This window comes from Arvicola amphibius, chromosome 17 (genome assembly GCF_903992535.2).
Source record: "Arvicola amphibius chromosome 17, mArvAmp1.2, whole genome shotgun sequence".
Lineage (NCBI taxonomy): Eukaryota > Metazoa > Chordata > Mammalia > Rodentia > Cricetidae > Arvicola > Arvicola amphibius.
This window is the reverse complement of record NC_052063.2, coordinates 28103611-28129857: the sequence shown is the minus strand read 5'-3', so window position 1 is coordinate 28129857 and position 26247 is coordinate 28103611. Positions and strand designations below refer to the sequence as shown.

General features: G+C 44.6%; 1 protein-coding gene across 2 annotated transcripts in view; it reads left to right on the top strand.

Annotated features, from left to right (window-relative positions):
• Tph2 (tryptophan hydroxylase 2) overlaps positions 1–26247 on the top strand; it is a 99592-nt gene that overhangs the window by 13209 nt on the left and 60136 nt on the right. For both annotated transcript variants that reach the window (XM_038314929.1, XM_038314928.1), the window contains exons 5-6: positions 1761–1828; positions 23575–23771. In XM_038314929.1, the coding sequence (XP_038170857.1) occupies positions 1761–1828; positions 23575–23771 (265 nt within the window). The remainder of the gene's footprint in view (positions 1–1760; positions 1829–23574; positions 23772–26247) is intronic.

Sequence of the window (26247 nt, the reverse complement as noted above, 5' to 3'; positions counted from 1 at the left end):
GGGACAGATGCTATGCTTTTCATGGGACTCTTTTTCCCTTTTTCCTGGCCTACTTTCATTTCGAATCATGAATGTGCTTGGAATTCTTCAGCTTTCCCACCCCAGGTAGCCTGCTTTACTAGTGAGTGAGGAACCCACTTTCCAGCCTGAGTCTGTTTACCCTCTACAGCAGGAGACCTTTTATTTAGGCCAAAGACCTATTTGTAAATGTGGTAACTATAGTCACAAGCTTTGTCTATAGGTATTTTAGGGTTTTACAAGCCTGCCTACAAGCCTTTGTTTAAACAGTCTGAATTCCAGGCCCAAAGAGGGGGGAAATGCTGGGCTACTGTGTGTGGGTTTCCTCATTTTTTTACAGAGTCTTAGCATGATCTGAGGCGGTATTTCTCTCCCTCCTCCATTGCTAACTCTGGCTATTCCAAAAACAAAGGTAACTCTTCAGTTATGTCCAGCACACAGCCCATGAGGATTTCTGGCCTTGAGCCCCATTCTCTTTCAGCTAGACAAGAGAATCAGGTTGTTTTCTAGTGAGTTTGTGTTCCGATTGAACATCCCACCTTGCAGCAATGTCTGTATTGTTACTTTGGGAGCTAGACCCTGTGGGCACCTCCTTTACCTACCGTTGAATCTTATAGACCCTATAAGACTACACTCTTTTTTTTTTTGTTTTTGCGAGACAGGGTTTCTCTGTGGCTTTGGAGCCTGTCCTGGAACTAGCTCTTGTAGACCAGGCTGGTCTCGAACTCACAGAGATCCGCCTGCCTCTGCCTCCCGAGTGCTGGGATTAAAGGCGTGCGCCACCACCGCCCGGCTTAGACTACACTCTTGCTTGTCCTGTGTGGCTCATGGCTTCCAGCTCCTGGCTGCTCATGGTGGTATAGGCTTATACAAGGAAGTAGACACAGTTCCTCCAGGACTTTTGACACCTTGAAGAAACAAATCTAGAAAGAATTGGTTGTCTTTGTATGAAAAGAAAAGGAAAAGCAAGAAGCCCATTGACATGAGGAGAGATGGTTGAGTAGACCAGGAAGTAGAACAGGGAGACTTGTCAGGAGTTCGTGGGAGTGAAAAATGACACTCAGTATTTAATTTCTCAAGTGGATGAGGTTAGATTAAAAAAATTAAATTATAATTTGATAATTTAGATAAAAATCTGGCAGTTGGCTAAGAGACATTAATGACGGAGAGTCCCTCAGTGGGATGAATGGAGCTAGCCTGCCCTTGTGCATGAGGCTTGACCTAGTGTTGCATGGTGTGATCGTAAAGTACAGCAAAACCTCTTTAATTCACACTAATTTGGGGATTTGATAATTACTCGGAGCGACTGAGTCTTTAATAACTGTTTCATTTATTAGTTATTTACACACAAGCAATTAAAATTTGGTTAAATGAGTCAAACCTGTTTTAAATGAATAGGCTAAGATTAACCAGTTATTAAGATCAATTCCTTGTAAATGATACTTAAAATCCTAGATACTGTGAAAAATATTAGTTTACTTAACTAAGCCCCCCTGCTTGCCTAGTGGGAAGGTAAACTCTGGCCCGAATTCCCACACATCCCAAATTAGTAGACCCAAATTGAAAGAGGTTTTACTGTAAGCACAATTCGCCTTTGCTGGGTGTCACCAAGTCGGTCACCTGAGGATAAGATTTACATTTGAATTGAACACTCAATAAACAGCACAGTGATTTTCTTTTAGGCCTTCTGGGGCTAATTTTTCGGCACTTTGTTAAGTAACTTAATCTCTTTTCTGTTTAAGGGATTTAAGGACAATGTCTATCGACAGAGGAGGAAGTATTTTGTGGATGTGGCCATGGGTTATAAATAGTAAGTACCCACATAACTCTTTCTCGTCAATGGCTAGTGAGGAAAAGCGTGTGCTATGTTAAAACAGCGTTACCTTCACTTTAACTCCTGCGAAAGACGGGCACGGACTGCTTTAAACACGCTCCAACTCCCTTGGCTTTCAATGCTACCTCTGATGTCTGACATCTGGGTGTAATTGTGGCATAATGAGACCTGCGGGCCTCATGCCAAGTGCTACATTGACGACAACGCCTGCATTTGCAGCTCCATTAAGGCAAGGAGCCATTTCCGCTCACTCTGGCAGGCTTGAAAACGCTGCTCCCGGTTTCCTCTGACTTTTCAATAACTCATTTCAGCGTCCAGCTTTCCCAATAAACGGAGAGAATTAGGCAAAAATGGGCAAAGGAATCCTGTAAGCAACTAGCCTAGAGCTAAAATGTGCTTGCTCTCCATGGACAGGAAACTAGCCTGCAAATTGGATGGATTATGGAAGAGTTTGATAATCACGCCGCAGGGACAGCAGGGCTGGGGTGACGTTGGAGTGAGGACTATATTGTAGACGGTCATCCGTGGTATTGACGGGCTGAGCATGGGCACTGTAGACGGTGATCAGAGGCAGTGACGGCTGAGCGTGTGACTGGCAGGGAAGAGCGTGCTTATGATATGCTCTGCTTGGTACAGCTTTCACACTTCCACTTTTTCTGGTCTAGGATCAGCAATATGAAGTTTGTCTTCAGGACAAAATGTAAATGCATGCCTGGTAGGGGAAAGATTTTTTCTTATTTTAGCTGAGACTAATTAAGGGGTTTACTTGATTTCAGAGGCAAATGTATCATTGATGAGGCTTTAGGATGCCATGTGTACCATAGAGGGCATCAGTGTTGCCTGCTTGCTTTCTTTTTTTTCTCTCTTCCTATTTCTTCTACTCTTTTTTTTTTTTTTCTTTTTTTGGTTTTTCGAGACAGGGTTTCTCTGCAGCTTTTTTAGAGCCTGTCCTGGAACTAGCTCTTGTAGACCAGGCTGGCCTCGAACTCACAGAGATCCGCCTGCCTCTGCCTCCCGAGTGCTGGGATTAAAGGCGTGCGCCACCACCGCCCGGCTATTTCTTCTACTCTTTACCCCTTCTTCCCTCCTTTCTCTCATCGGGCAAATAATCTGCTCATTCCTAGCTTCCCTTCGCTCTCTAAAATGTGTCCCTCCCTACTCCTAAGGCCCAGGCAACTTTCATGCTTTTACCATAGTGCTTATAAAAACGAAAACTGTATGGCACAAGCTTTTCTACAATATCTACTCTGTTCCAGGCAGTGTCTTCCCCATGCTGTGACTTTCTACATCAGTACACTTGACTTGCCATGGCCCATGCCTAGTCTCATGCCCCCTGTTGCCCTGTGATTGCTCTCTATCCCTGTGTCCCAAAGTATCCCAGTCAGCTAGCCGGGAGAGGAGCCTGGTAGACTGAAGTCACTGTTCAGAGGACGCTCCAGACAAGAGGACTGGGCCAAGACAAGCTGACCTGGTGGTGGTATGTCCCAAGGACCACTCATAATAGAGGCATTGGCTTGAAGGAAGTGCATTTATATGGGGAAGAGGGGATAAGGGTTGTGGGGGGGCACCTCCATAACTAAAAGGCAACACTGATTTGTGTCTAAAATAGAACTTAGAGTCTCTGGAGCAGGTGGGATTTCATGCTAACTGGAGAAGGACTGGCCAAATCTGGGGCATCCCGGAACCTGTTTCGAATCTGTAGATTTGGTCCTGAAAAATTCAGGACCAAAGGACTCAATACTTACAACCAAGTGCTCAGGACACTGAGCTAGGCGTGAAGCTGCCAACTCACCCACTTCTCAGAGACCAGCCTCACAGAACACTCTCTGCTATCCTGGAGAACAAGAGGGGCTCTTTGGTCCCACAGTAGGGGAGGGCATGCTGTATCTGAGCACCTTTTGGTAAGGTAGAGAGTCAATCAAGGAGTGCTCACCCCAGAGAGTTTGTAATCCAGCAGCATCAAAACCTACCTGTGGGACAGTGTGCTGAAGCTAGACTCTGCAGGCAGAATAACAAAGCGCTTTGAAGCTGGAGTTGGGCCGTCTGGGTTGAATGGAGATCTGGCTCCTCTGTCTTCTCAAGCCCCTTCATCTGCGCGGTGTGTCTATCAGCAGGCCCCGACTGACAGGGTATAGCAGGGATGTAGAAAGATGACCCATGCACTGTGCCTGGCACCATGCCTGGACCCCGATCAGGGCTCAGTGCGTCAGCTGTTATTAGTGTCTTCCTGCTACGCTTTTGCTTGCTCATTAAGATACTGCCGGGTAAACTGATTATTTCTGTGCTGACAACAGTCCTTTTCATGGAGGGATTTCATAAAGAGAGATTATACTCCCATTTTTCACGTGTGAAAGAAGCTGTCAAGATCCTGGTAACAAACTGGCAGTTGTCGCGGGTGCTGCTTGGGAACGGGTAGAGTGAAGAAGTTACTTAACGAGTTGTTAAAGCCAGGAGAACATGACCCGGGGCTTGTGCAGAGCAGAGAGCAAGAGATTTCACTTCAATGCTGCATTTCCTCCAACTTGTATAGCCAAGGTTTACCTGAGTTTGAGGATGAGTAGAGGATAGCCCACTCGTGTGCACAGTCAAGCACGTGTATATGTGTGTGTGTGTGTGTGTGTGTGTGCACGAGTACACATCTGTGTTTACAAGCTCATGCATTTGGGCTCCCATGCCTGCTGCAGTCAGGTGGAGGAGGGGCACAGATACTAAGAAATTCCAAATGGACCTAAGATTCCTGTTTTTTGTTTACAGAAAATGATGGGGTTTCTCAGTGAGCTAGGTGGTTTCTAGTGCTGATGACTGAGTGTACAATGTTGAAATGTACTAATACTCCAATGACTTAAAAGAAGGTCCTTCTAGTGTACTTTGACCAGGTTTTGCAAACCCAAACTGGTAGTACTGGTCTGAGGACCAGATTATTTGAAATTAGCGTAGTATTGAAAACATAGCATGCGAGGGACCCGCCAATTGTTTGATGACACAATTAGGATCTTTGGCCGGGCGGTGGTGGCGCACGCCTTTAATCCCAGCACTCGGGAGGCAGAGGCAGGCGGATCTCTGTGAGTTCGAGACCAGCCTGGTCTACAAGAGCTAGTTCCAGGACAGGCTCCAAAGCTACAGAGAAACCCTGTCTTGAAAAAAAAAAAAAAAAACCAAAAAAAAAAAAAATTAGGATCTTTGGGGGTGGGGTGGAGATGGGGAAATACTGGTCAAGGGGGGTGTTGTTTCCGATTGACTGAAGGAATAAAGGGAAAAGTACCCAAATGTTATTTAGAGCCTTTGCTTTATGCCCCCTAAACACAATGATGATAAATAAAAATAGGTACTGTCTGGCATGGGGAGAACAATTTGACCTCAGTGATTAGGCAGAGCATCCTGTACCCTGGGGAGCGGTGGTAGGTACATGATCAGAAACACTGAAGAAGATGGGGTACAGGTGTTTTGAGGTTTTGAAGGGATCACAGGTTGTAGTCTGAGGGGGGTCTCGGGTAAGAAGGAGAAAGAGAAATGAGATACAGAATAATATATATTGAAAACACAGCCAAGAAGCCCTCCAGGGGACTTGTGTTGAATACTATATTTTTTTTTTATGATAGCCTTGAAAGGATAAAACAGGGGGGGAGAATCAACACAAGCAGAGAAAAATGAAAAAATTCCACTGTCTGATGAAAAAACAGCAGGCTCAGAGTCCATATGACCGTGAACTCCAAAGAGGTGAGGGAGCGGAAAAGTGCCCGCATGCTGAGAGTTGTCAATAGATGCCACTCAGGCACAGGTCTGATTGACAGCGCAGCTGAGAAACTTGATTGATTACCCAGAGGCCTGCAGCCGCCCGTAGACAGGCCCCTCCGCTCTGTGTCTGCAAGGGCTTAATTGTCTCACCAATAATAGCCTAGGAAACAGTCATTAGTGCAAGCTTTATACCTCATGGCAGACCTGAGAATGAGCACCCAGCCCAGGGAGGGCACTGTACGAACCTCTGACATGCAGCTCATACCCTGTCCTGCGCAAAGAAACCTAGGATAAGAGGGGAGGATGCCCGTCAATGATGTGATGGGAACGTAAACTTGTAGTTCCAAGGAAATGCAAGTGTGTGTGTGTGTGTGTGTGTGTGTGTGTAGGGCAGACTACGTATAAAGGAAGAAAAAGAGGGTGGCTTTGGTGGTGCAGCTCCCAGGCGAATGGGAACCTCTAGGTTTTCTGTCAATGGCAACCTTCATCTTTTAACCCAAGTGAATGTCTCCACTGAATTACTGGGGAGCGAGTTTGAGGAAGAAATCAGTAATACAGTTTTTATTTTATTTTTTCTTAAATTAACCAGCAAATACATTTTCTGCCCTTGGAGGCTGGTTTAACGATTACTCTTCAACAGTGTGTATGCATATTTAATTAAATCATATTTTTTGGTGGGGGTAGTGGTGGTTATTTCCATTTTATTCTCTTGGGAGGAGGCCTCAAGCTCCGACTTTCATTATGCTGCTGTTGTTTGCTTAACTTTATCGCCAGCAGTAGTGTGATCCTGCCCGGACATAAATGTGATTTTCCTGGATGAAGTGAAGGTGACACACTGGCACTGTTCCGTTTCTAGCAACTTCTCCCATGCACGCCCCAGGAATCTGTGAAGTAGGTTGGTAGACAGTTGATGTCCCCAGGTAGGCTAGCAGGAGGGGTTCAGAGTTCCAGACCTAATTTATGGTTGGAACTTCTGCCCCATTTCCCCATAAGACTCTTGGTAGCAAATTCAGGTATCCATGTGATTTCTTACATTCTTACTTTTCTTTTCTCTCTTTGTTTCTTTCTTTCTTTCCTTCCTTCCTTTCTCTTTTCTCTTTTCCCTTCCTTTTCTTCCCTCCCTCCCTCCCTCCCTCCCTCCCTCCCTCCCTCCCTCTTCCTTCCTTCCCTTCCTTCCTTCCTTCCTTCCTTCCTTCCTTTCTCTTTTCCCTTCCCTTCCCCTCCCTCCCTCCCTCCCTCCCTCCCTCCCTCCCTCCCTCCTTCCTTCCTTCCTTCCTTCCTTCCTTCCTTCCTTTCTTTCTTTCTTTCTTTCTTTCTTTCTTTCTTTCTTTCTTTCTTTCTTTCTTTCTTTCATCCTGGCTGTCCTGGAACTCACTCTGTATACCAGGCTGGTCTCAAACTCACAGAGACCCACCTGCCTGTCTTCTGACTGCTGGGATCAAAGGTGTGCATGTGCTGCCACCACCCAATTTCTTCCCCTTCTTAGCTTAAATTTTCTCTGTAAAATGGTGATCAAAATCAAAAAATCTCCAGTGCTTCTCTTCTGGGATTATGCTGAAGATTAAATGAAATAATTGGGCATTGCTGTCTAATGTATCTCACCATGATAATAATCTGCGAACCCAACTGAAGTCTTGGGCTTTACACAGATGTGCACACCACTCTGGGGGTCCTGACTGTGTCTCCTTACTTCTTTTTCGATCCAAGGGGGAATCCCAACTTTACTGTTCATCTATTGACTGGTCCGGACACATTGTTTAGGATTTTTTTTTCTGCCTCAATTTCCTTTCTGCAAAATGGAGATAATTCTGGCGCTACCTTACAGGACTGTTAGGCTGTTTAGACAAGTGAACGTAGAATCAGCACGTAGAATGGCTCTGTGGAAGCCCGCGCAAGGGTTTGCTGATACTAGTGTCTCACTGTGATATTTGTCTGCCTTTTGTCAGACTCATTCTGCCAAACCCTTTAGTACCCTTTGTTTGCTCTCTTTCCCTTGACTAAGGTTTCTCTTGTCTTGACATCTGTTTGATCTTTATACCGTATTAGTCGTTTCTGCATGACAAACTCTTCCCAGATTTAGCAGCTTAAGACAGCAGACGTTTCTTCTTCCACACTGTATGTAATTGCTGAGAAGCTGGAAGCAGCTTATCTTGGGTGGCTCTGGCTTAGGAGTTCTAACAGAGTTAGACAGAATGTCAGTCTTCATAGCCTTGCAGGGGCTGGAGGTGCCGCTTCACTCTGGTTACCAAAGGGCAGTTGGACTGAGGCCTCAGTTTCTTGCAATGTGAGCTGTCCACTGGGCTGCCTAGATATCTTCAGGCTATTTCGGTTGACAGCCCCCAAATCAAGTGCTCCAAGTGAGCACTTGGATTTGATTCTGCAAGCCAGAATGTGCAATGTCTTTTAAAAATTATTATTGTTTTCCTTTAGATTGGCAGGGTCTCATGAAGTCCAGGTTAGCCTTGAACTCACTGTATTATATTTATTTTGTGTGTGTCTCTGCTATACATGTGTGATTATTATATATGGCATAGGTGCGCTATAGTATGTGTGGAGGTCAATTCCCTCCTCCTACCATGTGGATCTCAGGGATCGAATTCAGGTTGTCTAGTTTGGTAGCAAGTGCCTTAACTTGGCCTTGAAATTTTGGGCCTTTTGCTGCCACCTCCCTGGGATTATGGGTACATGCAACATGCTTCCTGGGGATAGAATTTGGGAGCGTGGGCTGCTAGGTAAACCTGCACTGACTGAACCACATCCCGGTTCCGTGATGCCTTTTATAATCTAGTCTTGAAAGTGACATATTGTCATTTTGGCAAGACTCTTTTGGCTTCGCAGATCAACTTTGAAAGTGGGATAGATGCCGAATGGTGGTGGTGCACGCCCTTAATCCTAGCCCTTGGGAGGCAGAGGCAGGTGGATCTCAGTGAGTTCAAGGCCAGCCTGGTCTACAGAGTGATTGCCAGGACAGGTTCCAAAGCTACACAGAGAAACCCTGTCTTGAATAACAAAAACAAACAAACAAACAAAAAACCAAGCAACAAAAATGGTTGGGTGTCAGGGTTTTGGGGGACCATTTTGGGGTTTGGTACCACATAATTTAGTTTATAATTCATTTCTTCAGCACTTGCTCTGTCATGATGAGTGCTACAGTATTATTAGACAGTCGAGGTAAGACAATGTCACAGAGTGTGTCAGATCATGTAAGCATCAGAGTTCTTTGGAACTGGGTTTGCTATTCCCACCCAACACTTACAAGTACTGTAGCCATGAGCAATGATCTCTAAGTCCCAGTGCTCACTTTAGAAACTGGGCATGATCTCCATCTTGTATATTTGATAGAGCTATCAATTGTTGCAGGCGTCAAGGAATATTGTTCTATGATTATCATCACATGTTAAATTGCTAACGATTCCTTGATTCTATGTAATCAATTTTAAGGCTCATCTAAATGAATAAATGACCTTTCCGAAGTGGTTGAATTAAGGAATCTCTGTCTCTAGCTCTCTTAGATTATTGGAGGTTGTTAAAAAAATTTCCACATGGGAGCAGCTTTTAGCTTCTTTTAAATAAACCCACAATTTGTTTCTTTAGTCTGAAGAAGGCTGTCTTCCGTCTCAGGCTGTCAGTCAAAGCTAGGCTTAGGCTGGAGGGTTTGGCTTGGGACTGGACCATATTGTCCTCATTACTGACTGGCTAATGATGCACAGATTGTAGGTTGGTTTCTCAGCTCACATGTTCAGGGATCAACTCCCTTTTATTCAGTTTCCACCAAGAGCTGGGCGTTCTGTCAAGCAAGTCCACTTGACATTCTGTCATTAACCTCTCCAGCAACCTTCGAGGTAGATGTTGTCATTATACTTTCTTTGAAGATGAGGGGACTCGAGTTCTGAGATACCAAGAAACTTGAGACGACAGATCCTATCACCTGACCAAGCTCGGTCAGTCATGTTTTAATTCCTCAGAAATGGAGCGCTAAATTGAACAGGAGACCTTAAAGCAGGCATTTGCAACACTGGAGCGATTTCCTGGCTGTCTGGAATGACTTCAAAAAAAGGATCAACCCTCTTGGGGAGCAAATTTGTAGAATTTAATAGTCTATCTTTGCCCAGAAGGTCACAGCTTTTATTTTTATTTTTCATTTTGTTTGGAAGTCTCTGTGGCACTTAGGCCTGACTTAGAGCACGTTGAAACTAACATCAACAGAACCAAGAGATCTGGTATTTAAAACAAATTACTCATGTCTTTACAAAAGTCTCAGCCTAGCTGAAACGCGCAGTTCTCGTCAGAACTTAATTCCCTCGAAACTTTTTGTAGTTTTCCAATCAGCCCTGTGTGACTTCAAGGCTACATTGCCTTTTGTAGGTGGCTGGAAGACATCTGTCTGGCTCTAGCCTACAAGTCAACTCTGTGTAGTGCTTACCCTCAGCTAACTTAGATGTGAGAATCTCTTCTCCCATCCAACGTCTAACCGTCCTGCAATAGAGAACAAATAGAAACAAACACAGCTGGGCCGAGTCTTCAGAAACAATTGCCAGGGATTTGTTACTTGCTGCTGTTTTCTTGACTAGTTGCTATCCTATTTATTTCATGATTTTTTTTTTTTGATTTATAAACTGGCACCCTCTGTGATTGGCTCTGCATCTTAGTACTAGTCAAAGAGAGACCCTAAAATGAAACAGCCCCAAAGGGAGACTAGCATATTTGAGAAATGCAATCGCCAACCCAGCGGGCACATTCCGTTTGGGTGAGCCCGTGCATGTGGCACGCAGTTCAACTGGGGAGAGCGAGGGAAGGGTTTCTCTTTTTAACATGGGGCATATCGACTCTACTTTTCCACCCGCAGCAAAGCAGAGGGGAAATCTTTAACTACCCCCTCTTCCTTACCCATCCCACCAACATACTAAGAGATGTCAAATGAAGCTCAGCAATATGCAGGCAGTTGTGAGTGTTTGAATGGGTGCACGAATCCAGTAGGGCTGTGTTCTGGAATGAATGGACCAGACTTCCAAGCTAGCGATTCCTTTCCCTTCTCTTGTCTCTGAAATCCTCTCATTCACTACACAGTTCAGCAGGGGGCAGTCAGCGGTTTCTGAAGGAAAGATGATCAGAGGCAAAGGAAGGTTTATAGGCCTGGAGCAGCAGAGTCTGCTCAGGGACTGAGAACTGCATACCAGGGTTTCTCCCGGGGAGTTTTATGTTTGCACCGGAGACCTCCCAATGCCTTTCCTAAGAGGCATCTGTAATTACTTCAACCTGCAGGAAAGTGACTGGGGTGGCTTCGCCTCCCCACCTTTTCTAGAAATTTCAGTTGACCCTAGCATCTTTTGTTTCATGCGAGAGGAGGCATGATTTATGGATCCTTCTTGGTTTCAGAACGCAGCTTAAAGGGATGCCTTCCTAACTGGAGTCACGGAGGCCACTTTGCCTGTTTTTAGAGCGGCGAATCTTAATTGGCAACGTAACAAATAGAAGATGGGAAGAATGGAAGGGAGGGTTAAGCTTTCTCAACAGGGACCAACTTGATTTAGGGGTTGCAAGTTTTCATCTTTAAATAAATAATGATGTTTTCTTTGTCAGTTTTTCTGGCAGGCGGTCACCTTGATGAACAGTAGGGTGTCCTTTGATGTGAGAGAAAGTTTTAACTTTTGTTTCTTTCCTTTTTCTTTTTGAGAAGAGTCACCTTAGGAGCCGATATGTGTTTCCTCCCTGCCTGGGCTAATTTTATCCTTTTTCCATTATCCCTCATTGATTTGCTTTCCCAGGTTTTGAATGAAACCGAGATATATGTGGCTGTTTGGGTCCTTCTGCCTCCTGCATAAACACTAGTTGTTGATGCTTTAATTTCTCTGAAATGGAGCGGTAAATTGAAAAGTAGAACAAACCCAAATATTTGTAGTTCTGGGGTCATTTCCCTGACGACAAGGCTCATTTCTGAGGGAGGGTCACATTAGCGGCTCAGGAATTCCTCTTCCACAGCATCTCAGTGTCCTTGCCCACAAGGCCACTCCTCTCCTCTCCTCTTTTTTTTCTTTTTCTTTTCAAACCACGTCGTGACTTCCATTTGACTCAGGTGGTACCTCATGCAGGCTGAGAGGAGCAGTGGAACTCAATGACCCGGGATTTTAAACTCTCCAAGGCTCAGAGTAATAAGTCTGTTCTTTACGGACGTCTCAGCCTATTTCAAATGCACAACTCCTGCAAGTATTTAAACGATGTGAGGCTCTATGGGAGAATCATTTCATGCCAAATGTTTCCCACTACCTGAAGTTTAGCTAAATGACTACAAGAAAGGGAGCCCGAGAACTGCAAGGAAAGACAAAAGGGGAGATTGATTTGGAGAAAGGTTTTGCTTTTCTATTTTGGGGGGCTCGGTGGGTTTTGAGGTGTGTGTGAATGCCACGGTGGGGTGTTGATTATAGCATGGCTCTCACAACTGCAGAAAACATTAACTCAGTGTGGCCCTGTGTCACTCACTGACAGGGACAGAGGGTGCGCCAGATCCTAACGTGTTTCACGGAAAAAGAGGCAGGGATATTTTTTACTTTAAAATGATTTCTGTGAACACGAAGGATTCAAATTACTTCCACAGTCCTGTCCTAGAGTTGAAAAGATTTATACAGAATGGGGCTGCTTTTGTCAGCCCCAGACCTATTCCCAACCCTGCAGGGAAGTGATGAAATTTTATTCATTTTATACACCCGGAGGGAGGGAGTCAGCTACACTGAGTACCTGTGAGGTACTAGGCAGTGCTGCCTGTGCATTTCAAACGGCATCCTGTTCAGGCTTCAGTTTTGCAACTGTGGAAACAAAGTCACACCCCAGTCCTGGGTTTCTACTGGATACATTCATACCTTGCATGGACTTGTGTCAGTTAAGAGGGGTCTCTGGATTCAGTGCCTAACAGCAACAGTGGGCAGCTCACAGCCGCCTGCAACTCCAGTTCCAGGGGGTCTGACGCCCTCTTCTCTTCTTGCTAGGTATTGTATACATATGGTGCATATACATATACTCAGGGACACACACACGTAACATAATAAATACTTAGAAAAGTGAGTCTTAGGGCTGGTGGTGTAGCTCAGTTAGTGGGGTGCTTGCCTACTGTGTACAAAGCCCCTGGGTTTGAGCCCCAGTACCACGTAAATTGCACATAGCAGGAGGAGGAGGAAGGAGGATCAGAAGTTAAAGTTTATCCTCGGTTATAGAGGGGTTTGATGCTGGCCTGGACTACATGAGACCCAAGAGGAGGAGGGAGAGGCATAGGCAGAGGGGGAGGCAGATAATGAGGGAGAAGGGGGGAGAGTATGTGAGAGAGAACAGGGTCTATAGAGCTGGATTAGCCAATTCTGAGTCCTTGCTGTGCTCCTTCCTTATGAGCTGTTTGGCTCAGTTTTTTCAACCATATATCGCAGATATTAATAGTTTTCTATAAACTGAGCATAGGTTATGTAATGAGCGGCCATATTATTGTTACTGTTTCAGTTAGAGGGGCAGATCATGGATGGTTGCTATTATGAACTTGATTAAGATTGTGAGCTGTCAAATTAACTAGTCTCCATCATCTACCAAAAAAAAAAAAAAAAAGGGCCAGGGCCACAAGTCAGCAACATTTATTTCTTTTTGCTAGCCAAGTTACAAGACAAACGGGATTGAATTTGGAGTTCTGAGCAAATCTACCCGTGGGTACCTTCATTTTAGTCATCTGACATGGTTGCCTGCCATTGGTGACTTGGGAATTTTACTTCTTTCTGTGTCAGGATCTTTGAGCTTGACCTCTGTGTGCGCATTGAACACGAGCGTGCTGATGCTGTGATAAGGCCGCAGTTGTTGCTGTTAATATTTAATCGCATGGTAGATTTTGTAGATGAAAATCTCTGCGCTGTGAAGAGGACTTTCTTCAGGGTAAGAACATGTCAGGAAAACGCATCGTATGGTGCATAGGAACAAAACAAAACAAAACAAAAAACCTGCCCAGTTTCCAGGACTTAAATCTTCCCTCTCTCCAGGTTCCTTAGGTGCGGGGATTTTATTTTCATTCCGTCTCTTGTAAAGGAAGCACCGATATTAACACCGTGAACCAAACAAAACCAATGATTTTGTTCGCAGTCATATAAGTGTTCCTTAGGGCCCGGAGCCTCGTTTACGAAAATTCATGTGTGCAAAACCCATTTGCAAAAGCAAATAAAATGCGTGCTCTCAAATGCTCTTTACCTGGCAGGCCTAAGGGGGTAGTTGAAAATGTCTGTGCTTTTATGTTTGTTCTCCGGTGTGGCTTCACAGCCATGCCCCCTCCCCACACAAGTACCAGACCATTTGGACCTGTAGGGACCCTGGCATAGCTCGCTGCTGCAAACGCTTCAGTTCCCTTTCGTGGGAGATGTTATGCATTCTCATGCCCCGTGTCCTTGAAAATATTTTGGCACATTCCTTCACTAGGTTACCTAGCCCGAGAGGCGTCCCTCTGCATGTAGCCAAGTTTTACATATGTTTTCTTCCTTGGTGAAAATGATGCCTCCCAGTGCCCGGGGGGGGGGGGCAGTGTCTAGACGGGATGGGAAACTGTTGAGAAAATGAGGAAAAAGAAAACAGGGCAAGGCAAGAAAAGAGTGACCAGAAAGCTCATTGGGATCGCAGGACCTTTCGTTGCATTTCCTGTAGCTCAGAATACACGAGACGACGATGAGGTAAGACAAAGACTTGTGTGCCTGCCTTCCTGGAGCACAAATGTCGTTCTTTTCTCAACACTTACGATTACAGCCTGCTGTATGCTGATTGGGTGATTTACTCATCCGTCAAATATTGTTTATTGAACACCAATATATTGCAGCTTTCCCTCTAGGTGTCAGATATAAAAATGAACAAATCACTAAACTAAGTGGTCAGCCTAACACACACACACACGCACACACACACACACACACACACACACACACACATACAAACACACTCACGTACGCACACACGAAACACTAAATGGAATAATCATGTCCTATGTGTGTGTGTATGTTTGTAAATACATATTGTTGACGATGGAGCAGGGAGAGGAAGGGGTAGAAATAAAGTGTATAGAGTATTCGTGTATGAAATTATAAAATTAAAAAATTAAATTAAAAATGAACAAAGCAAATGAAGATTCTTGCATTGAAGCATATATTCTCATGAGCGACAGATTTAGAATACTGATATATACTACTGTGATTGTTTGAAGAGTATTGATTATGTATTGGTTGTGCACATCAGTTGCTTTCAGTGTGATTTTTTTTTCAGACATGTCCACTGTGTGTCCTGATAAAAACCCATGGTCTCTTTCTCCAGGCTTCTTTCCTTCCAGGTTGACTTTTTTTTAAAATTTCCATATATGACATGTGATTTTTACTTCTTTGTGTTTGGCTTATTTCACTTCATATTCTGTCCTCCAGTTTTTTTCTTACATTCCTGTACTCTATTTTATATTGTGAATACTTTGTTTGCATATACGTATATGCATGCAGCACCCATAGAGGTCAGAACAGGGTGTTGAATCTCCTTGGATTGGATCTATGGATAGTTGTGAGCTACCATGTGGGTCCTGGGAGTTGAACCTGGGTCCTCTGCAAGAGCACAAGTTCTCTTTTTTTTTTTTTTTTTCGAGACAGGGTTTCTCTGTAGCTTTGGAGCCTGTCCCGGAACTAGCTCTTGTAGACCAGCCTGGCCTCGAACTCAGAGATCTGCCTGCCTCTGCCCCGGAGTGCTGGGATTAAAGGCGTGAGCCACCACCGCCCGGCTAGCACAAGTTCTTTTAATGGCTGAGCCATCTCTCCATCCTCCTGAATTCGTGAAGTATAATTTTACCAAACAAAAGAACCATGGGCATTTCTTCTACATCCTTGGAAATGAGTATGAAAAATAACATTTTTTTTTTGTTTTGCTAAACCTTAATGGATTTTATCCAACCCACTTGGGGTGGTTTTTTCCTGCCAGCATTTTTTCCAAGTCTCACTTGCATAAACTATTACTGCAAACCACACTTTTCTACATCACCTGCGTGCAGGTGATTCTATTTCACAGAACGTTATGATTGATCACTGACTGTCAGGAAGGACCCTCCTGTGCTGCTGAAATTCCTGGATACGGGCATCGCCTCAATTCTGAGAAGTATAATAAGTGCTTAATAACAATTAAAAGTGAATATAATTAGCATCAAATTAAACATTATATTTGGTCGAAGGCAGGCTATTAAGATTGGGAAGTGGTGGTTTTATTGTTCTGTATTGTTGTGTTATGGAAGGAAGGGGCTGCATTAGAGATGGCTCCCGGAGGAGTACGTAGCAGACTGTGGAGAAAATGCCTCTCAAGACTGGAGAACAAAGATGGAGACCACTAGCCTCGAAGTTCCTGCAAACTTTCTCCGCAGGCCCTGCCAAACCCTTGGAGGATGCCTAATTGCTAATGAGCTGCAAAGCTGATGCATTTTCCATTTCCTCTCCCCTCATTTCCCTTCCATGACCCCACGTAGAAGTGTCAATCAACAGAGACATGCTAAGCTGGGGAAAGAGAAAAAGATGAGGAAAAGTTAAGAGGCAGAGTCTATTCCAGGGAGATAAACAGCTCTTGACTATGTGAGATGCCTCCTGCCCTGAGGAGTGTGTCATGGGATGAAATAGAAAAATGAATTCTTTGCTGTGTACTTTTTTTTTTTTTAAATCAGATTCACCCATCTCTTTAAGTAATTCTCCATTTCCCTTCTGCCCTGTTTGGTCCTTGCTCCTGAGAAAACCCAACTGTTTCAAAGAATGCGATAAGGGCTGTGTTTCGTCCAGTCCTGCCATCTCATTGTAAATATCATCAATTGCAGCCTGCCGTGTCTTCCACCATTGAACAACTGAATTGCTTCTCCACACTGGGGCTCCTCTAAGATAACACAGGCAGAGAAACAACATCTTGTGTTGGGAATTCTAGCAGGAGGGGGCCTGGAAATATACCGCCTGCAAGCAGTTTTTCCAGTTATCCAGATTTTTAAAAAGCGTAAGAAAAATACAATTGCTTTCTGTAACGTTGGAAAAGATCAAGAAAACAGTTAAGAGAAATGAAAACCTTGTTGCTTATTGATCTGGCTGTAGAAAGAATTCCCTTCAGTCCTAGTCTCTGTGGGGTGTGGTTCCTTAGATGTCTGTGTCAAAATATCTTTGGTCAACACCTTTGCTCTAACAAACTCATAACTACACAGCTTCTGTCTGCACCTGCCCACACCTAGGTTTGTCTGTGCCCCTTTGAATCTCCTTTTTGCAGAGACAGGTAGGACTTTCAGGATCATTCCCTGGTTTCCTGAAAGAATGGACTTTCTTTCTTCTTCCTCCCATCCTTCCCTCCCAGTCTTTTCTATGATAGGGACTGAGCCCAAAGCCTTGTGCATACTAGGCAAGTCCTCATCCCCAAACACCCATTTTTCATGTGCATATGTGTATATGAGTGCACGTGTGAACACGTGTGTGTACGTGTGGGTGTATGCATGTGTGAGTGTGTATGAGTGTTTTGTGTATGCATGCGTGTTTGGGTGTGTGCATGTGTGAATGAGTGTGTGTGTGGGGGGGTATTTCGTGTATGCATGTATGTGTTTGTGTGGGTGTGTTCTTGTGTGAACATATCTGTGTTTTCTGTGTGTGCGCATGTGTGAGCACATGTGAAAGTGTATGTGTTTGGGTGTTTTGAGTGTGTGTGTGCTTGTGCAGGTGTGTTTCATAGGTGTACTTGTGTGTGTATGTGTGCGAATGCAGAATGCGCACATGTGGAGGGCAGAGGGTGATGTCAGATGTCTTCGTTTCTATTTGCTTTAGTTTTCTGAGGCTCGTTCTCTCACGGACCCTCTCATTATCTGTACTGGCTGGCCAGGGAGCTCCAGGGACATGCTTGTCTCTGTCCCCACTTCCCTCAGAAGGGAGGCTGTAGATACTTTCCACGGTGCCTGGTTTTCACCTGGGTTCTTGAGATTTCGGCTCAGGTTCTCCAGGATGCACGGCAGCCACTTGATTGACTAAGCATCTCTTTAGCGCACCCAGGGGTCTAAACACACAAGCAGAAAGATCCCTCTCCCAGCTTTCGGTATTCCCAGAGAGAGGCTGTCATCTGAGTAATCTGTCAGGGCTTATCTTTCCCCACTGTCAAACCTAAGTCTCCGCAATGGCCATCAGCTCTTTTCTTGTCCTGTCCCCTCAAAGTTGAAAAATCCATAGCTTGTCATTGTGTGACAAGAGTGTAGAATCTGCAGTGACTAAAAACTACCCAAAGTAGCATCAGCTTTTCTGCAGGCAGAAGACCCTGCTGGATGCTTTCACTGAATAATAACTTCGGTGGTTGTTGAGAATTCCACAATCCCAGCTAATTTTATAAGGGTAGAGGAAAGTCCCTCAATAGCCAGTGGCATATTTATGTACAATTAGCCTGTTGAGGAGTATCGTATTGTTGGGATTTATATCAACACAAAATACTTTTGTTTTCTTACTCATTGCTTTCAACTGTATTGTGTTGATTCCCCCTTACCTGCAGGGAAGCAAGTTCCTTAGCAACATCTAATTTCCTGTCATTTCCAATTATTAGGAAAGTCTCATTTGGGTATTTAAGACCAGATCCCGTTCGTTTAGAAAAGATTAATTTCAAACTTGATTCAAAGAGCATCCTCTCTCCCCAACAGTTATTCGGATTAAATATGTGTGTGGTTTTTATTGGTTTGGAGGCATCTTTGAGCCAGGGTTCCAAAATAACCTCTTTTCCTTCTGACTCTAGATTCTGTGGAGGAATTATTGTCTGTCAGGTAGGACAGAGGAAGAGAACATATTTTTCTTTTCATAAAGTTGTTAGAATATCCAGGGTGGGTCCTGGGCCATGTTCGCCCTGGTTCAGGCAACTTCTCTCTGAGAAGGCATTCTCTGGTAAAGTGCTGGTCTCTGCGCTACGTCGTACATTGTTTTCTGAAGGTACTGTCCCCTTCTTCATTGCTTTGTATGCAGAAACATGATCTGCTCGCTCCCCGGGTCTTTTCAGCATTCACGTTCCTGATCCTTCTTCGGGATTAGGCACACTGTTGCTTGGGACCCTGCGGTGCCTCTTCACATAAGGTGAAAGCATCCAGCAGGGTCTTCTGCCTGCAGAGAACTGAAGAGCACTGGATAGGGCAGGCTCTTCAAGCTTCCTCCCATGCACAGCACACTGAATCACCCAGAAGTCTCTGCATCTTGCTGAGCATTAGGCTATAAATTCGTTTTAACCTTGCATCTCCAAGGGCACTTATCAAGAGGGTACCATATCCCCAGGCTTCCAAATGATGCCCCCAGGACAGTTCTCTTTAGGTGGTAGTACCATGGTGGGTGTGGGCTTACTGCTGTAAGGAGTTTCACCTGGGAAAGTGAACTCAACAGGAGTGTGTACAGTCTTTAGAAGTGATCACATGAAGAGGCTCTAACGTTCTGACAGAGGGAAGAGGAAAGAACCCGATTTTTCCGTTAAAGAAATCAAACATCAACCACAATCCTAACCGTATCTAACTCCCCATAGCCCTGGCAGGTGAGGTCTGTGATCTGATAAAAAGGATGGCATGGGGGAGAGTTGGTTGGCGGAGAGGACCTGTAAGACAGAGCTGACTTCAAATGCTGGGTGTTCTCTCTAGAACGTGGAATGTTGAAGTCACTTTATTGCTAGTCTACAGCAGAGTTCAGGATGCTGAGATAGGAGCCTGTTATGCCCTCATTTTAACATGTACCCACTGAAAACAATAAGGATATATATGTGTATACACACACACACACACACACACATATATATATATGCACACATATATTATATGTAATATTACAGACCTCCAAAAGTCAGGGCACCTCTCTGGGCACTCTTCTTAGGTGGAATTATTAAACAGATCCAAACTAACCCAAACCAATAGCTGCCCGCTAACCCATAGCAAATGCAAAGAAATGCAACACACTTGGATTTTCCTCACGACTGTTTTTATTTTTCTGAGTGTCAGGTTCGAGCTGTTGAAACACGGGGCAGCAGAGATAGACCAGAGACTGAGAGCACTGTCGGCTCTTCTGGAGAACCTAGGTTTGAGTTCCAGTACCCCCTTGATAGCTTATAACTACCTGTAAATTTAGCTCCAGGGCATCTGCTGCCCTTTTCTGGTCTCTTCAGTGCAAGAGGTGCACAGACATACATTTATGCAAAACATCCATATTAACATGCTATTAAACATGCTATTAAATAATGATAAATAATAAATTTAACATGCTATTAAAGTAATGATAGAATTTTAAAAATCTGGATGGCTTTATATTCCTGGTGCCTAACTGCATTTTTATTCTGTTGAGGAACCCGGTCCGACCTCTAGTCTCATCAAGAAACTTAAAAAAAATTGGGAAAATGCCTTTTGTGATCTACAAGAACACAAATGCTAATATTGTAGGCATGAGTCTAGGTAATATTTTCACATGCACACACACACACACACACACACACACACACGCATGCACGCACACGCACACGCATGCACGACTGCACCTGAACCCCTTAGTTTGGTATGTGACATGAGCCAATGTCAGGAGTGCATTTTTTAATCTCACCAGTATAAGCAAATCAAGGAAGACCACTGTTTTATGCCGCAAAATAAGCCTGGCTCTGAGGTTTTAGACAATCTCTTGGAGTTTCACTTTTCTTGTGTATGAAATATGGATAATAATAGTATCTATTTATGGAGCTGTGAGAATCAAATGGGTTAATTACGGACAAGCACTTAACCTTAAAGGAGTGTGGCATGTAGTCCTCTCACCAATAGTTGATATTAGTATAAACTTGTTGAAACTACATAGAAAATAGGAGCTTCTTACGTTTCCTGTGCTTTGGATATTTTTTTCAATTGACATGAAATGGAATAACCTAGCCTTTTCTTTCTGATGAAGTTTTAAACTATTTAAAGAATTGTCCAGAGCAGGGGTCCAAGTGGCGTGAGAAGTCACTGCTCCAGGAGGGCCGTGCCTCACCTGGACTCTGGGTACCAGCAGGACTTTGGCCATCATTTCGGCGAGCAGGTGAATGAATTCCCATGGCGGGGCAGGCATGCAGAAACAGATGAGAATACACGCAGCCATCCATATTCCCAAGATTGCGCTGTGGGAAATTCATCAAGCGAGAGACCTGTGCAATTCTCTCTTCCTGCCCTAATTCATACTTACTCTTCTTTTGTGCCTTGTTGGCTCCATCCAGCGTGCCTTTGAACTGCTGGGTGTCTGCGGATTGATACCGAAAGGAGAGGTTGATCTAACGATTCTTCTCAGATGATTTTTCAGTGTTTCAGTCCCATCGCTTTCCCCCCTTCAGATCATGCGTGGCTTTTATTAGGTTTATTGGCCTTCCCTGCTGAGATTGATTTAGATAGATTTCTGGATCCAGAGGTGGCCCACTTATACATTTATTTCTTGCATCTTTTCTCATTTTTCTCATATCAAGCTTTTGTTCTAAATTCACCACGGGTGTTAGGACTTAGCACTCTTGCTCTCCCCAGCAAATATTTGCCAGGTTGTAATTTAATTTGTTATCAATGGCCAAATTTAAACAGGGACAATCTTATTTTAATTTGGTCTGCATAAGCCCTCCTCTAGGTACTAAGAGAAAGCAAATGTTAATTTCTAGTTCTTTCTCTGCTATGCCTTATTCCTCCATTTCTCATGCATTTTAATTAAAAATACAAACAATTTGGGGGCAGCAGGAACTACATTTGGACTTCAGCGTTAAACAGAATGTATTTTGACAGGAACATAAAAAAATGTGTAGAGGGTTGGGTTTGGGAGCCAGTGAGGCGATCTGTATGGGAGCCTTTTCTTCTTGTCCTGTTCGTCTTTATTACGACCTCCGGGATGCTCCAGAATGATCCAGTTCTTTGATAGTGCCCTGCTGCTGCAGTGACCTGAGTGGCAAGGGCTGTTTTGACTGAGGGTGGGTACCTGTGGTGACCAGCTGCAGTAGTAGATTACATTTGAACTGCCAGGTGTGTGTGTGTGTGTGTGTGTGTTTACTAATTATAGGAACTGTCTGTTTAGAAGACAGGGTAGCTATGGGGCAAGCTGCTAAAAGCACATTACAATAGATTTCTCAAACTTAATTCAAAATACATAGCATTGTAACCCAGGCTAGCCTAAAAGTTGCTATGCACCCAGACTATCCTTGAACTTTCCCTGCCTCAACTTCCCAAGTACTGGGATTACAGATGTGCCTGGATTCGGAATAGATATCATAGTCAGATGCTAAATTCAGATCTATGTTCCTTACTTAATAGCTTGCAAAGGTACCCAGCAATGGTCCCATTATCTCACAGGTCTCAGTTGACATTGGGAGCCGTGTTCTTGGCTCATGGCCACTCTCTACTGTTAAATCAGCACTTCTTGTGACCATTTATTAGGGAACTCTGGGTACTCTGTAGTCTTCACATGCCAGCTCAAGCTTGCCTCCCCCAGGGAGCATTCCATGACTGCCCTGATCCAAGATGCCACACTGCTGCTTATGGGCCCATAAAGAGGCATTTATTAGGAAATAGGTAGGTTTTCTTTATCCATTTTCTCTATGGCTGTTTTGAGGGTATTGGAGCAGAATCGTGGCAGAGATCACGTGATCCCACAGCTCACAGTATTTGCTTTCTGAGCCTTTTTCGGGACAAGTTCATTAACACTCATCTAGAACTAAGAGGGCTTCACATATCTGCCTTTCAGTATGACCCGCAATAAATGTTTCTTATTTGTCAGTTTACAGAAACTCTTCTAAATTCAGCACAGACTTTTAGTGTTTGCCAGACATTTTGGGCTCTGAACAAATAATCACAAAATTACACTTGGAAATTGGGGTGAGTCTGGGCAAGGAACAAAGAAAACTCAGGAAGCAATTTTATTTTCAACCGAACAATCCATTTATTATTGTTGTCTGGTAGCTGCAGAAAAGACCCTCCTCGGAGTCTTGCACCTAAACCGCCCCCTTCCAACACAGGACTATTACTCATTACCCATCTCAGCTTATGAGCATAGATCTTTGAACTGGGAAGATGGTTCAGTGGGTCGGAGCACTTGCTGGGCAAACAGGAGGACCTGGGTTTGGATCTCCAGCACCAGGGGAAAGTTGGGTGTGACTGTATGCTTTCACCCTCAGTACTTGGTGTGTTACGGGGAGAGAGGAAGATTCGTGAGGATGGGCGATCAGCCAGGTGGGCTGAAAAACTGAGTTCCAGCTTCAGTGAGAGATCCTGCCTCAAGGGAAGAAGGTGGAACATGGTAGAGCAGAGGATACTTAGGTCCGCTTCTGATCTCAGCCTGCATGTGCACACCGCTCCACACGTGCACACCGCTCCACAGTGCACACCACTCCATAGTGCACATCATTCCACATGTGCACACCGCTCCACACGTGCACACCGCTCCACAGTGCACACCAGTCCACAATGCATACCATTCCACATGTGCACACCACTCCACACGTGCACACCGTTTCACAGTGCACACCACTCCACACGTGCATGCACATCCACACAAAAGACAGACGCACATACACAAAGACCATGTACCTTGTCGAGTTTCTAGGAGGATACGTGAAGATGTAACAATGGAAAAACTTTTTTCAAGACAGGGTTTCTCTGTGTAGCTTTGGAGCCTGTCCTGTATGGAACTTGCTCTGTAAACCAGGCTGAGCTCTAACTCACAGAGATCTGACTGCTTCTGTCTCCCAAGTGCTGGGATTAAAGGCGGGCACCACCATCGCCCAACCTACAATAAAAAACTCCTACAAGGATTCAGATAGGGATGTGGAATTGAAGATTGGCATTTATTTCAGTACTTAATGGCATCCCTTTGGGCACTTATTTGTTCGTGTGTGTGTGTGTGTGTGTGTGTGTGTGTTTGTGAAACTTGTCTTGCATTAATGTCAGACTCTTTGACCTAGTGGCATAAAGCTAGATTCACTGACTGTCTCTCTTCCTACCTGCCTAGTGGCCAGCCCATTCCCAGGGTGGAGTATACAGAAGAAGAAACTAAAACGTGGGGCGTTGTGTTCCGGGAGCTCTCCAAACTCTACCCCACCCATGCTTGCCGAGAGTACCTGAAGAACTTCCCCCTGCTGACCAAGTACTGTGGCTATCGTGAAGACAATGTGCCTCAGCTGGAGGATGTCTCTATGTTCCTGAAAGGTAAGACTCTGCAGGCTGTCCTTCCCTATTCCCATCCCCATTTGCTTTTCAAGGGCATGACGGTATGCCATGAGCCCCTTTTCTAAAAGGAGAAAGTAGAGGCTTAGAAAGAGGAGCACCGAATCAGCCAGCAATGGCCTCTTGGTTGGAGAAACGGATTTGGCTGTTTGTACAGCTTTGAGCTTGTTAAGGTCTTTCTCTGAGGCTTGCTGTTATAAATGGTAAGCTGGGAAGGATACCTGCCAAAAACACCAGCTTTGAGCATCTTCTAAACACAAATTATTACTTATACTTATTACCGGAGATCATAGTCTATGATCAAGGAGTTGAAGGGGTGGCATTCCTTTAGGGGGCTTCTGTTCCCTTGCCCTTTTCAGTTGTTGGAGTCTACCTGCACTGCCTGGCCCCTGGCTCCAGCTTTTAATCACTCCGGCCTTAGACTTCCATTGTCTCCATGCCATTTCTAACTCTTCTGCTCCTTTGCCTTCAGACAGGGTTTCTCTGTGCAGTAGCTCTGACTGCCTGGAACTCGCTTCATAGACCAGGCTGGCCTTGAACTCTCAGAGATCCTCCTGCCTCTGCCTCCCGAGTGCTGGGATCAAAGGTGTGTGCCTCTACTGCCTGGTCCCTGCTTCCTTCTTGTAAAGACCATTATGATTTTAAATCCTCCACTTGGATAATATCCCCATCTCGGAAGCATTATTAGATCACATCTCTAAAGCTGACTGGTCCAAGTTAGACATTTGCAGACTCAAGGCGATTAGGCCATGGGCATTTTGGAGGGCTGCTATATTTCACTGTTGCTTCTCCCTGGAATCTGCCAGGCTGCCACTTGCTGCTTTGGGACACTGCGTATGCCTAGCCTTCTCCTTCATTCCACTTCTTCTATCCACATTAAGGGTACCCTTCTACCCACCTTTTGGCCATCTCCATTCTTAAGTTCCCCCTCCCCCCTTTTACTACCCCCGTCCATTGTCTCCACAGAAACATTACTTCCCCCCACATACTGTCTTAGAAGATCTCAGAGGCTCCCTCTACTTGGGGAAAAAAGGAGGAGCGAATGGGGGTGGGTAGAGGAGAGGTGGAGGGAGGGGAAACTGTGGCAGGTTCGTAAAATAAATAAATAAATACATAAATAATTAAACAACTGGAATTGACAAAGTTGTTAAGGGTAGGGCTAGATTGATCAACATTTTGAGTTTTGTGGTCTAAGATGAAAAAAAAAAAAGCCAAGGGAGTTATGAGGGCACTTACGTAGTCATTTTGATGTGAACATTGAAAAGTACAAAGCTATTCTCCTATCATTACCAGGATCTCAGCCTAGACTCCCCCTTTGCTCTGGTGAGTGTGATAACCATCCAAAGAACACCTGTAACGAGACACAGAGAGAACGGTGTAGAAAACAGAGTTTATTATATGGTAAAGCAAAGTACACCCTCAAGGGGTGAGAGTAGGTACTGGCCAAAGGGACCCTTGCTTCAATCCATGCTTTAGGTAGGCTTTATACTATTTCCAAATTCCTTAGAACAAACAACTTTTCCTGTGGGACTTTGTCCTGTCTAGGTGATGGACAGGCCTGTTTGGAGAGACTCTTACAGGAGGGGACAATGGCGTGTGTCTTCGTTCTGTAAAGAATACCTCCTGCTCGAGAGGGACCTGACTCGGTTGTGACCTCCTGCAGCTGGGTTAGACAGTTGTCTATTAAGGGCCCTCGCAGGTGTTTAGGGTCTTTATATCTTCTCCCAGGAACAGTGACATGATTCAAATCTCATTCCTGCGATGTGAAATTAGTCTCCTGCTGCCCGAGTTCTTGACTTATAGAAGAAAGTGTCTGATCCTCATATCCTCCAAGCTTGCTGATATTCCCTATCTGCTGAACACCAGGACAGAAAGACATAGACCAGGGCTGAATTTGGAGGAGCTGGAATTGAACGGCCTGAATGTAAGGCCCTGACCCAGCTCTCCAAGCACGTCATGTTGCGTCGTCCTACGCATGTGATCTGTTCTGGCTGTGGGCTGCTCATACTTTTGTTCAAATGCCATCCTTTAATTCTTCAAGGCTCAGACAATGTTCTGGCTCCTCTGTGATCCTTGGTGATAATAGTTATCAGGATTCTCCCTCCGCTGCTTTTGTTCTCTGTCATAAGTGGATCAGAATGTACAATAGTCTTATAGCTGTGCCTCTGAGAGCCACAGCTAGCCCTGAACATGGAGGATAAGTCTGGGTGTGTGAACGTTGTCCACTACAGTGCATTTGTGGACTTAGAAGAGACAAAAAGCCACTGATCAGCCTCACTTAATTAGCACCTAGTTACATAGTGAGTTTTGCTCTGGTTTTAGCGAGACGGTTCTGGCAACCTGGCAGCTCACAGTTCTGCTTCCCACAGGGAGGCATGCAATCCGTATGTTCATAATGGGATTCATTTCTCATACATAGGGTTTAGAGTTTGCTCTCTTGTTTCCCAGCCTTAGTCAT